This window comes from Salminus brasiliensis, chromosome 3 (assembly GCF_030463535.1).
Source record: "Salminus brasiliensis chromosome 3, fSalBra1.hap2, whole genome shotgun sequence".
NCBI lineage: Eukaryota > Metazoa > Chordata > Actinopteri > Characiformes > Bryconidae > Salminus > Salminus brasiliensis.
The window spans coordinates 33,781,830-33,794,092 of NC_132880.1; the positions used below are offsets into that span (position 1 = coordinate 33,781,830).

General features: G+C 40.6%; 1 protein-coding gene across 1 annotated transcript in view; it reads left to right on the top strand.

Annotated features, from left to right (window-relative positions):
• Positions 1-2,382, top strand: part of phf14 (PHD finger protein 14) — a 110,083-nt gene extending 107,701 nt beyond the window's left edge. The window contains exon 18 of the mRNA XM_072675943.1: positions 475-2,382. Coding sequence (XP_072532044.1) covers positions 475-552 — 78 coding nt within the window. The 3' untranslated portion in view covers positions 553-2,382. The remainder of the gene's footprint in view (positions 1-474) is intronic.
• Positions 2,383-12,263: the final 9,881 nt, after the last annotated feature.

Consider the following 12,263-nt stretch of genomic DNA (forward strand, 5'->3'; position numbering starts at 1 on the left):
CGGGTTTGTTAGCTGGTGCGGTGGATGCTCTCCTTTGAGTAGCTGCCTGCCAACGCCACATCGAAGGCAGTATGAGACGAGGCGGTGGCTGGCTGTGCATGTATCGGAGGAAACTTCAACGTCATTAATGACTTAGGATAATGAGAAGCTGAGAAGGAAGAAAATGCTCTTCTAAGACTGAACATTATAAAGACATAATAAAGAGTAAAGGTAAATGGTAGACACACAAACCCTCAAACATCTGATATTAGATGTAGTTGATGAAGTTTCATTTTTTGTTCAATTTACATTTCAATTAATTTAACATTTATACATTTCTTCACAGGTTGAAACACAAAATTATATAGATTGAGTTAAAATGCTGGAGAGTTTCTTGGCTGGGGTCATGCATTCCGACTTACTACAGTGAATTACAGCGAATCCCTTTTTGTTTGTCTGTGTTTTCCACTAAACAAGACTCTGTCTCCATTTCAGGAAGAAGAAGAAGCACGTGAGGTGGAAGAGGAGTCTGTGAAAGAGGAGCCGGCGCAGGAGCAGGAGTCTCCAAACTGAATTACCTCACTCTTAACATTAGTGTTCAGGCCACACTGTCAGTGCTGTCACCTCCAATTTATTCTGAATCACAGAGTTCAGACTTTCCCAGTGTTATGTATTCCACCAGCAGTGCCACACTTCTTTTTTTTCTTTGCCCCTCATTGACACTCCTCGTTGGTTTATTGCCAGAGACGTTTAACTGCTTTGTCAGAGGAATTTAATTGTTCAGCTAACAGCCACAAGATATTTTTTGGTCATGTTTTATATGCTTCTCATAGCAAAGCCAGCGTCAGATTTCATATGGAAGCTTTTCTGTTCTTGTATTTGTAGCAGATCCAGTGCAGTCAGATGCAAAAGGTTGGGCACGCCTGGTCAGATTATTAGTATTATTATTATTATTATTATAAATATCTATATGAAAGTAAGTACACACCTGAATTACAGAGAACACGTTTCTTCACATGTTAATTCATGAAACATGAAACTCTTTATCACTGTTTATTTGCTGAATTCAGAACATTGTTCTTAACTTTATATGGAGGTCAATGTCAAGGTCAGTGATTTTATTTCAAGTCATTTTGGAGAATGTTGATGGTCCACTGCCAGATTCAAATGATGCCAAAAAGTACAAATGACAATAATGGAGATGCAAGGATTTTGCACAACATTACCAACATATAAATAGAAATATATAGGAAAAAACACACTACATATACAGGCAAATTTTATGTTCTGTATTTTATTAATTATATTTGTTAAATTCAGCAAATAAACAGACATAGAGGTGTGACATTTGCATAAAAGTTTGTTTCCTGAGGATTTGTTAACTTTTCACTGATAAACTAAGCAACACAAGTCATTTTAACAGGAGTGTCCAAACTTTTGCAAGCAGCCATATACGCTCAGTTAATTGCAATGTACCTCACACACACTAAACCTCAAGATAAGACTGAAACATTGGAGGTAATTGCGCTGGCATTTTTTTGTCAATGCCATTTATTACAGTTATCATCTGTGAATCTGTGTGAGATGAGTCATGAATTTTAAAGATCAGTCTAAGGAGAGTGGCTTTGGACTGGCGTCGTCAGCGACGGCTGGAAGTAGAACTCTGCTAATGCAGGAACGACCTTTTTATTCCTTGATGTCCTGGAATAATTTCGGCTCAACAGACACGGCAGGTCCTGGATCTGCGTCTGGAGGCGACCTCTCTACCTTACGCTACGCTGTGCTGTGCTGTGCTGTGCTGTGAGTCCAGTCCAGTCCAGTCCAGTCTGGTGGAGCCCTTTTCTTCAGGTTATTTTCATACACTAAACGACCCATGGCCCTCCCAACCTGAATGTGAATATCCTGTGTGATATATTATCATACTTAAGTTGTGTCGCCAATATTTCTAGAACAATATCTTTCAGACGTTTCTTTCTGTACAGAGAGAGAGATTTACTATTGTTATATATTGATTACTTTCAAGTAAACATCTGTTTTGCATTGATTATTTTTCGTTTTTTATATATCTGTTCATTCTTTTTTGCTCATCTGCATGTACGCACCATACAGAGCGAGGCGACATTCATTTCAGTGCATTCGAAAAGCATTTATCTTGGCTGAAAGGATTTGGCCGCACCTCCTGAGAGTAATTAATGATTAATAGAACACTCAGATGTCATAGCAAACACTATTTTTGCATTTTCTACAGCATTTCCTGTATACAGAGACATGGGTGTATACAGATGTGCTACCACATGGCCTCATATTTTCCAGGTGGGAAACGGTATTCACGAATCGAAATTCTTGCCTTCATCTCACTGTGTCGCAGAATTTTGGAACCCTCTGCCTGCCACACAAGTTTACACAAGAGTCTGTATTTAGGTACTTTGTAAATGTGGAATTCTTAATAAACATTACTTGTGAAAATAAACCAATGTCCAGTTATGTTTAATCCATCCATGTAAAATTTGCCATCCAACATGAAATGCAATCACAGTTTTTGAATTATAGTATTTATTATTTTTATATATTTGTAATAGTATTAGTATTATAATAATAAAATAATAATACTACTAATACTAAATAATAATGATAAAGCACTGGCCTGTGTAAGGGCCAAACAACTTTTAATTCATGTAGTTATTATTAAGGATATTCCTCCTACTCAACGTTGCAGTAGTCCTCTATTTCCATGAAGTGCTTGGGGTGTTTTTGCATGCATAGCTTGTTTAGGTCCATTCCTGAAGCCCCTGTGTATCCTCAGGTATGGTTAATGTGGACTTGAGGTATGTATTGGGTCATTATCCTGTTGACGAAGTGGCCCTCTTTTCCATTTTAGCCTTCTAACAGATGGTTTGACTTTTGCATCCAGGATTTGCTGCAATATTGCCAATACCACTGGCAATAATACAACCTCAAAGCATCCACCCTCATGCTTCACAGTTGGCAATGTGTTCTTTTTTTCTTCTTCTTCTCACAAACGTACCTTTCTTTATTGTGGCCAAAGAGTTCTAGTTTGACTTTACATTCACTAAGCTGCCACTGCTGGACCCTTGAGCAAGGCCCTTAACCCTCTTCGCTCTTTGTGCACTATAGCAAGTGACCCTGTGCATCCTGTCCAAATAATAAACTCTCGTTAGAATACCTTCCATCACAAGTTTCTGTTTCTGCATTCTGGAGATGCAAGGTATCTGACAGGGATGATAAGCATAATGCTGGTGGATCTCTTATCTCATTGCCGCTCCGGCCTCCACCGCCCCCCCCCCCCCTCCTTCTGCCTCCGCCTCTGTCAGGGAGGTGGCTGCGTTTCTGACATTAATGCATTGAGGGGTGTAATTCCAATTTGTTTCAAAGCAACTATTAATTTGCCCATTTCAAGGCCATGCAGGAGGGAATCCCTGTAAGGCCACTGAACCATGAAAGACATTATCTGGAGGGCTCTGTCTTTTCTCTTTCTTTTTTTTCCCAGAGCGGGAAGGATGCGGCATTGACGATTGATGCGCTTTGATGAGGCATCGTCAGCTCCTGCAGCCGTTGGAGACTGGCCCCCTGCAGCCCGGCTCCCAGCATGCCGTGTGAGGAGGATGTCATTAGGGCTGTAATAACAGCGACGGGCGCGCTAATGTTGGAGTGGCCCGCTCGGTCAGATGCACCAAGCCCCTTCCACCCTCTGTCGCACACCCCCTGCATACCAAACAGGCCTTAATGATAACCCCATACTCTGAAAACAGAGCTGTGCTCAACAACCAGCTGTCTAAGGAACACACACTCCCATTAAAAGTCTTTTAAAGACTCTGGACAACAGAGTGAGGAGGAAATGATGTACTGATTCCCTTGGAATGGCCTAGGTTTCAGAATGTCTGTATAATTCAGTCGTTAAGACATAAAGTCATTCAGAGAAACTTGCCGAGTCAGAATTGTTGATCCGAGGTGTTGATCTGTACCAAATATCTGAAAAGTTTAATGCCTCACAAAAAGTTATATGAATTTTTTTAATGTTTTATTTTAAGGTTTATTAATTAGGACATGCACAAAAACACACAGTATTAAATTATACTGCAGACTGAAAAATGAAAGTAAATAAATAAAACTGTAAAAGACAAGGCTTTCAGACAGATAAATATTTCTGGTATATAGACCATTATCACTGTCCTGTGTTCATTAATGCGGAAGTGTAAATTAGAGCATGGACATGTTGTAAACAATGACTGGGGCTTCTGTCCTTTCCTAAAACCATCCATAATTCAACCTAACACACTTACCAGAGTTTCCGCTCCATCCGCTTTACAAATGCCCAAATCCAACTAAAAAAACGAAGCCATTAAAATGAGAGTTCATCTGCACCAGAGTGAACACAGGGCTGAGCGGTAGGACAGATTTACTCATGTTTATGATGACAAATGCAAAACTCAAAGATCAGCATTAATTTGTGCAGCCTTAAGAGACCCTTGAGAAACAGACCCTTGAACGCTGTATCTTGGTGAGTAGTTTAATGTAGAGATACGATGCTGTGTCTATTCGCTAGTTGTGGTGTTCAGGGCCCTCATTAATGTTGCTAATATTTACATAGACTGAGTGGAAGAAATTACTGGACCTGCTGGATTATTTTTTCTTCTCCAGAATGAAGCTCAGTAAGTGCTGGGCTGGAGATTTGATGTCGGGGTAACATAAAGAAACACGCTGCTCCTTCTCTGCTTTACAAAACTCGGCACAGGTGGATTCCTAGTGGACCTGACTCTGATACACTCCGCCATCTGAACGCTGCTGCTTTCCACACTCAGCGTGTTCACAGCAGTAAGCAGCACGCTGTGGCAGACGTGCAGGCTTACACAAATGTTTTGAAAGTCTGCAAAACACGCTTCAGCCAAGACAAACTCGCCTTGCATCCAGACTTGTTAACTGCCCTCCTATTGGCTGTGCTAAAGCCCAGTGAAGATTTTTGAGAGTGGATGAAGACTGGAACATGCTCTGTTAAACGGTGCAAGTTTCCTAACGATAATATTCAGAGCCGGACGTGACGACATAGTGACTGTAACAAAGGTCTGTTGAACACAAAATGATAGATACAAAATCAGACAGGGTCTGGCATCGACCTAATCCCTGTTCAAGTTGTTTAGGAAGAATCCTCAAGTGTTCCAAAAGGTGCACGTATTTGTCACTGTACAGCGAAATGTGTCCTCCACATTTAACCCATCTGGTAGTGAACACACGTGTGTTAGGGGCAGTGAGATTCAGTGAGCCAACTCCAGCGCCCGAGTATCGAACCCACAACCCTGTTATCGATAGCCCGGCGCTCTAACAGCTGAGCCACCACTGCACTAAAGCATTTTGGGACTTTAATACGCTACAATGTATCTTGCCCATTTTTATAATGAAAAGCATGGAGCTGCAGGAGACTTCCATGTCAAAAGTATTACTTTCTAAGCTGCAACTATGCCAGCCATCAGAGCCAAACATCTCTCTAAGTATGACAGGAAAGTAGAGGGTTTCAACCGAATATCCAAAGATAGCCAAATTATGATACGGGGGGATAGTTAGCTTAGATGCTTCTGAGATACAGTTAAAGACTCTAACCCAGTAATCATGTACCATGGGGCACAACCAAATTAAACGGAACAGAGATCCTTCTGGCATCAATCAATCACAAAGAGGGAAACCAATCCACAGCTTTTACTCAGTTTAGACCTGCAATTCTGTGTAAAATCTTAAACTGAATAAACATACAGTCTAAAGTTTGGGCCTAAAATGTAGTTGGTGTTAAATGTCAAAGTAGTCCCCATCAGACATCATCAGTAGTCTTTTACCATCATCAGCATTGCTTATACAAGTCAGACCACTCATGTAAGTGAACAGGTTGTTTTACTTACCAAATCAAATATTTGTCTGTTAGTGTTTCAGACACCGTGACCCTTGCGTCCTATCAAACACCACTCAGAAACATTATGCAGAATATTGTTGGATTTCTCCTTTAATTAAATTAGCCATAGCTCAAATGAGTGTGTCAAAAAGACAAACGTGTGAAGCAGAGGTGGAGGGCTCTGTGCCAGAAAGTAACAAATCCAGCCCAGGACTATTTTATTTACCTAGACAGCTTTCATTAGCTCAAACCAGCAGCAGAGCTATGCAGACAGTCCAGTCTGACTCAGTCATGCTTTCTCTTGTCCTTTTAGACTCCCAAAGTGTCCCATGCTGTCCACATAAAATCCAGTCATGTTCTTTAATGAGTCTTCAGCGGTTCTCTTTGCTGGCTTGGTGAAGTATGGTAGAGTAACACAGATGAGGGAGACCTCTATGAAACTGTTGTTGGAGATTCCCCGGGGAGCAAGTAGAGAACGCCAAAGACTATGATTCCTTGTAATTGGATAGAGCGGGTATAAAGTTTTAAAAGGCCACAGTCAGCCATTTTCTTAGGCTTTGTTTGTTTTGGATTGAGGATTGTTAGTACTACCTTGTCCTTTGGTTGATTGGTTGTATTTGGTTGATTGGTTGTATTTGGTTTTATTTACTTATGTTGCATTCCCTTTATTGGATTGTTTATGTTGCTGCTGAATTCTGTATTTTTGTATTGTTTGTAGATAAAACCATCCATCCTTTACGATTATCCCTTAACATCCATTCTTTCCTCATCCATGTACCATTGTCAAACATCCATAATCCCTCAATATTTCCATTCTTCCAACCATTCATCCAGCCATTCTTCAAGCCTTTGTGTGAATAAACATTGATTGCAAGCCTGTTCATCCTTCTGTGTTTTAATGGACCCACCATCATACTAGCCAACCTGCTATTTCCATGCTATCCAACAATCTTCTACAACTGTAGTGTTGTGCTTTGGCCCAACAGAGGTTTGACGGTTCTAGTACAACGCCAGCCAAAGTTGATCCATTTAAGAGTTACCCTAACTCTGCACCCTTTGCCCAACTAGCCTGTTTTATACTAAGGTTATATGAATAAAGCCATAGAACAACTTTGTTTGATGAAACATTTTGTAAAGAGCCTTTACGTGGACATTTGAACAATACTACATATACTATTTTACAAAATTAGCTCTTCTATAGCAACCCTTTGTTGCACATTCGTTTGTCAGAGTGTATCTGTTGGTTATTACCTTATAATTACCTTATGGCTTGGTCACCCTTGGCCAGTAGCTTTTAGTAGCATGACAATCTGAGAGTGTCAGGGGAGTGGTGGTGAGATGAACAAAAAGACAAGATAAAACTAGGCTGGAGGGCAAGAAATGGTTGTATATCTACATTACAGCAGACTTGTAAACTATGAGCTGACGTCTGTGTGATGGAAACTTGGGGATAAAGCTGTGGAAAGACAAAAGAAGAGCACTTCACTACCCTGTTATCTCCTTACTGTGTTTGGAGCTTTCAGCAGTCAAATAAAGGCAGTGTGAAAAGACATTAGAGGAGTCCTAAAGAGAGACTCTTTTTGTGGAGAAAGTGAGGATGGAATAACAGAACTGTACCGATGTCTAGTGATTCATCCAGCCTGTTCATTCACCAGTTCACATTTTGCAGACTGCGTACCACAAACACACACCCCACAAGACCTGACATATGCAGATGTTCTGACCCAGACTTCTAGCCATCACGATCTGCCCTTTTTGGCTCAGATCCGTACACTCATCCATTTGTCCTGCTTCTTACACACTACCTTCACGAACTGATATATCCACCTTCTTGACAGATGCCACCGTAACCAGATAATGAAAGTTATCCACTTTATCTGGCAGGGGTTTTAATGTTATGGCTGATCGGTGTACATTCGGTGTACATTCAGTGTACATTCTTTATGTTATGGCTGATCGGGGGGCAGTGGTGGCTCAGCGGTTAGAGCGCCGGGATATCGATAACAGGGTTGCGGGTTCGATTCCCGGGCTCGGCAAGCTGCCACTGTTGGGCCCTTGAGCAAGACCCTTTACCTTCTCTGCTCCCCGGGCACTGGAGTTGGCTGCCCACCGTTCTGGGTGTGTGTCTACTCACTGCCCCTAGTGAACTACTAGTGTGTGTGTGTTCACTACCACAGATGGGTTAAATGCAGACGACACATTTAGCTGTACGGTGACAAATATGTGCACCTTTACCTTTCTGCTGCCTCTGTAACACTAAGCAACTGTAAACACACTAGCTTCATTCTTCAGATGATTTTTCACTGCTGTCACTTGTATTTACTGTTAATGGAACTTTCATGAAAAGTTGAACTGAAAGAAACAAAAGAACATCCAGCAAATACAGATCTTTTGTGCTTAGGTGCCTTTTATCTAGACTAACCTCATCTAGATTAATATAGACTGATCTTTGCTCTGACAGCTCCTGTCTGGGTCATGTTGTTCCTCTTCCATCAGTGACTAATATTCCTCCATGTCCTTCATGATGGAACCAGTAAAACAGTAAGGATTCACTTAGAAGCGACATTTTGATTAGAGCTTATTCTGTTCTCTCCCTCTCTCTCTCTCTCTCCCTCTCTCTCTCTCTCTCTCTCTCTCTCACTCACTCTCTCTCTCTCTCCCTCTCTCTCTGTGTTTTAATTGCTGTGAATAATGCTTAAAATAACATCTCTTCGGTTCCTGAGAGCTACTTGGATGACCTTTTCCCAGCTCTGCTGTGTTGTGACAGAGTCATTTTCCAGTCCTTAATGCACTCAGAGTGTACTCTGTTCGGAGGCAGTGTTCACAGGGTGCTAATCTCTGCCTCTCAACACCTCACCGCACACACTCATTAAGAGTAGGGGTCCTAAAAGGGTCCCTGACACTTTGGAGTTGGATGTGCTAATGACTTGTATTTCTGAATATAAAAGATGAGGATGGTTTTAGGTTCTGTGCCAAAGCTGACAGTGTGAGATTTAATACCGTTCTCTGTCTCTGTGTAAGAGTAGAGGCTCTTTAAGAAAGGCCAACTCACAAAGTACACCATTCTGCACACTGTTACAATAATAATAATAATATTTTAATTTTAATAATAATAATAATTATTATTATTATACAATATCGTGAAACAACTTGGGTTGCTTGTTTAACCCTTTAACAGTCACGCTAAGAAATGACCTGTTCATGAAGCAGATATGCAAGTCAATCGGCGAGGTAATTCTAAGCATGTAAATAATATAATTACTTACATGCTTGAAGTCACTGCAATACCATAAAACTAGAATATAGTCAAGTTTTAAAACATTGGTAAATGTGTCTATACCTCTAGTTACAGCCTCATAAATATTTGATATTTGTAACATGTGACGCTTTTAGTTACCCACCTATCCAGACAGCAGTAGCTATAGCCATTCAAAGCCAAGTGTTCTTCAATGAGTCTCAGCTACGATGGCTATGGCAGGATTAATGAGCATTACTAGCACATATCTTATTTTATGAAGAGTAAATGGATTTAAAGCTTTAAAGAAGCCAAATCTGATGGTAACACATTTATTATTCAGTCTAGCAAGGAAATTGGTAATATGATCTTGTGCTGTGTTTCTAATGAGCTAACTAATTCTGTTTACCCTAACTGGGCAACTCAACGAGTGGTCACAGTGCACTTTTTGGGGTAACAGAGATACATTTAATGCTGTGTTTCTGCAGTTAAACAAAAATGTAATTGTCAGGGGGTGTCGAACATTTAAAAAAAAACAAAAACATTCTCTCAGCTTTCAGACAATGATACATACACGGACCCAGAGTAGTGGCCATTCACCTCAGCACCCAAATGTGGGTAAGGTGCCTTGCCTAAGGGTACCTCTGCCATGGATGTTGGGGAGAAAGTGCTGTTCCATTACTCCCCCAACCCCACTTTCCTACCAATGCAAGGGATTAAACCAGCAACCAGCAACTTCTTCTTTAACCTGTAGGCCACAGCTGCCCCAAAGCGGTCATGTCCATAAGGGGATTAAACCCTGGGACCCTGGCATTTCTAGCACCATGCTCTGACCAAATTAGCTAACCAGTCTCTCTCTCTCTCTCTCTCTCTCTATATATATATATATATATATATATATATATATATATATATACTTTTTTTTTTCTTAAGGCATTTTCTCTGCCTCCATTTTCTTCCCTTCTCTCTCTTCTGTCTCCCTCCCTCCCCCTTCCCATCTTTTTTTACTCCCTCACCTTTTCTCTCTGTCTCTTTTTTCATTCTTTCTCCTTCACTCATCTGTCTCTCTCCCTACTCAGTCATGTGTGTAAGACCCTGAGGCACTCTCTATTTTCCTCCGCAGGCTTTACTATAAAGTAGCTTGGTTTTCACTGTCTTTGGAACCTGTAAAATTTACACCCACATAAAAAGGTAAATAGCCTGCAAGGCCTTACTGATATAAGCTACTGATTGTCTCCCTATTACAATTTTATGGACGGTGTAATTCAGATGGACACAACACAGCCTCCTGGAAGCCGCTCCGGCTCGGGAGATCGCAGAGCAGCCCCCCCGGAGACGACTGATTTCAAATGCATTACTGTTTAAGTCAGCTTAAGGAATTTATGGAAAAAGACAACATCACTGACAAATCATTATTGCCTTTTATAAACAAAACAGAGCCTGCAGCGAGATCCCAAATCACAGAATGGAAGGCCTTTAAGGCTTCGGCTGAAGAGATGACATACAGTTGCTTGGAATGCATCCAGGTATCTGTGCACCATGTTTAAAGGGAGAGTTCAGTCAATAATGCTAACGCTGCTAACAATCAAAGCAAAGTCGATAGTCACTGAAGAGGCATTATTTAAGTGCCATCATGTTAATTGTGTTCTAGGCTGTAAGTTAGCAGGTATGGCTAACCCTTTCCTCTGAAGGTTAAATTTGCCTTGAATTCCTGGTTTACAGTAATGATACATGCAGCAGACACACACACACACACACACACACACACACACACATAGCTTTTAGCTAGCTGATGAACAAATGCATTGTAGCATTTACAGGGGTGACAAAAGATTCTGATGCACTGATCTGAATGTAGTGAGCTGTATTGAGCTATACTGATATTGAGATATTGGGTTGAGATATTGACTGTAATCATATCTAAGTATATTGCTGCATATTTTTCCAATATTTTTCCAATGAAAAGTATTTATCCGTTTTTAGTTTTCTCCATCGTTTGAACTTTGTAGCTACTCTGTTCACTGTGTGAATGCTTCTAGATGAACAGACCGATAGAAATGCTCTCAATTACTTGGAATAAACTCTTATTGTACATTCACTTCCATTCAAAGTTAAGCCCATCTTTGCCTTCTCCTGGAAACTCACCATCTTACATATACATGCTTTTCACTGGACAGTAACGATATAAACAGGCTAAGTGCCAATATTTTCATGTAAATCTGCTCCAGAGATTCCTGTTCTACTGGCAGTAATTCTCTACAGGGACTAGATAAACTAGTGTGGCTGAATGCATTAATTAGCACTACTATGTAAAGTGGTGACTGTCTTTCTACCTTGGACCACTTTTGCATACTGGGAACATCTTACAGTTACAGTCTTGCCATCAAAAATTGTCTCTTGTTAAAGTCTCTCAGATCTTGACGCTTGTCCATTTTCCTGTTTCCAGCACATCAGCTTTAAAAACAGACTGCTCACTTGCTGCCTTATATATCTCAACCCTGACAGGTGCCATTGGAATCTGATGATCAATGCTATTCATTTAACTTATTGTTATTTAAGCCATTTTCTAATTCAAATCACAAGAAAATACTACATGCAGTCGTAAATAAATAAAAACACAAGTATGTAGTCATTTACACACACAGACTACACTAGAATAGTTAGCTTTGCAGTGTATTTCCAGCGTTAAATCTTTTCATCTTTTCAGTTTGAACTGCAAATACCATTTGATAGCAGATATATCCCGAAATACCTTCTTAGGAGACTGACACAAATATCACTGGGGTTCATTAAGTTGCCCTTCGCTGCTGCTTAAGTTTAAGCTAAGAGGCACTTACTCTGTGCAGAGATGCCATCACGCTGTGTTCACAATGAGTCGCAAATGCCAGAGTTTAATGTGTTCTGCATCTGTGCTACACTTCACCACAGTTTAATTCTTACCCATTCCTCCATCTCTCTATAATGCTCATTATCTTGCTCTCTCTCTCTCTCTCTCACTCTTTCTTTTTCTCTTCCAACAGACTTTTATGTAGGAAACTTCTGTTCAGATGATGCTAATGCATGATGCCAAGCCTTGGCTTAGGAGCACCCTTAAACATAAAGGTGCTTCAGGATAGTTCTTTGAGGACTGCCATAGAAGAATCACTCTGAGAG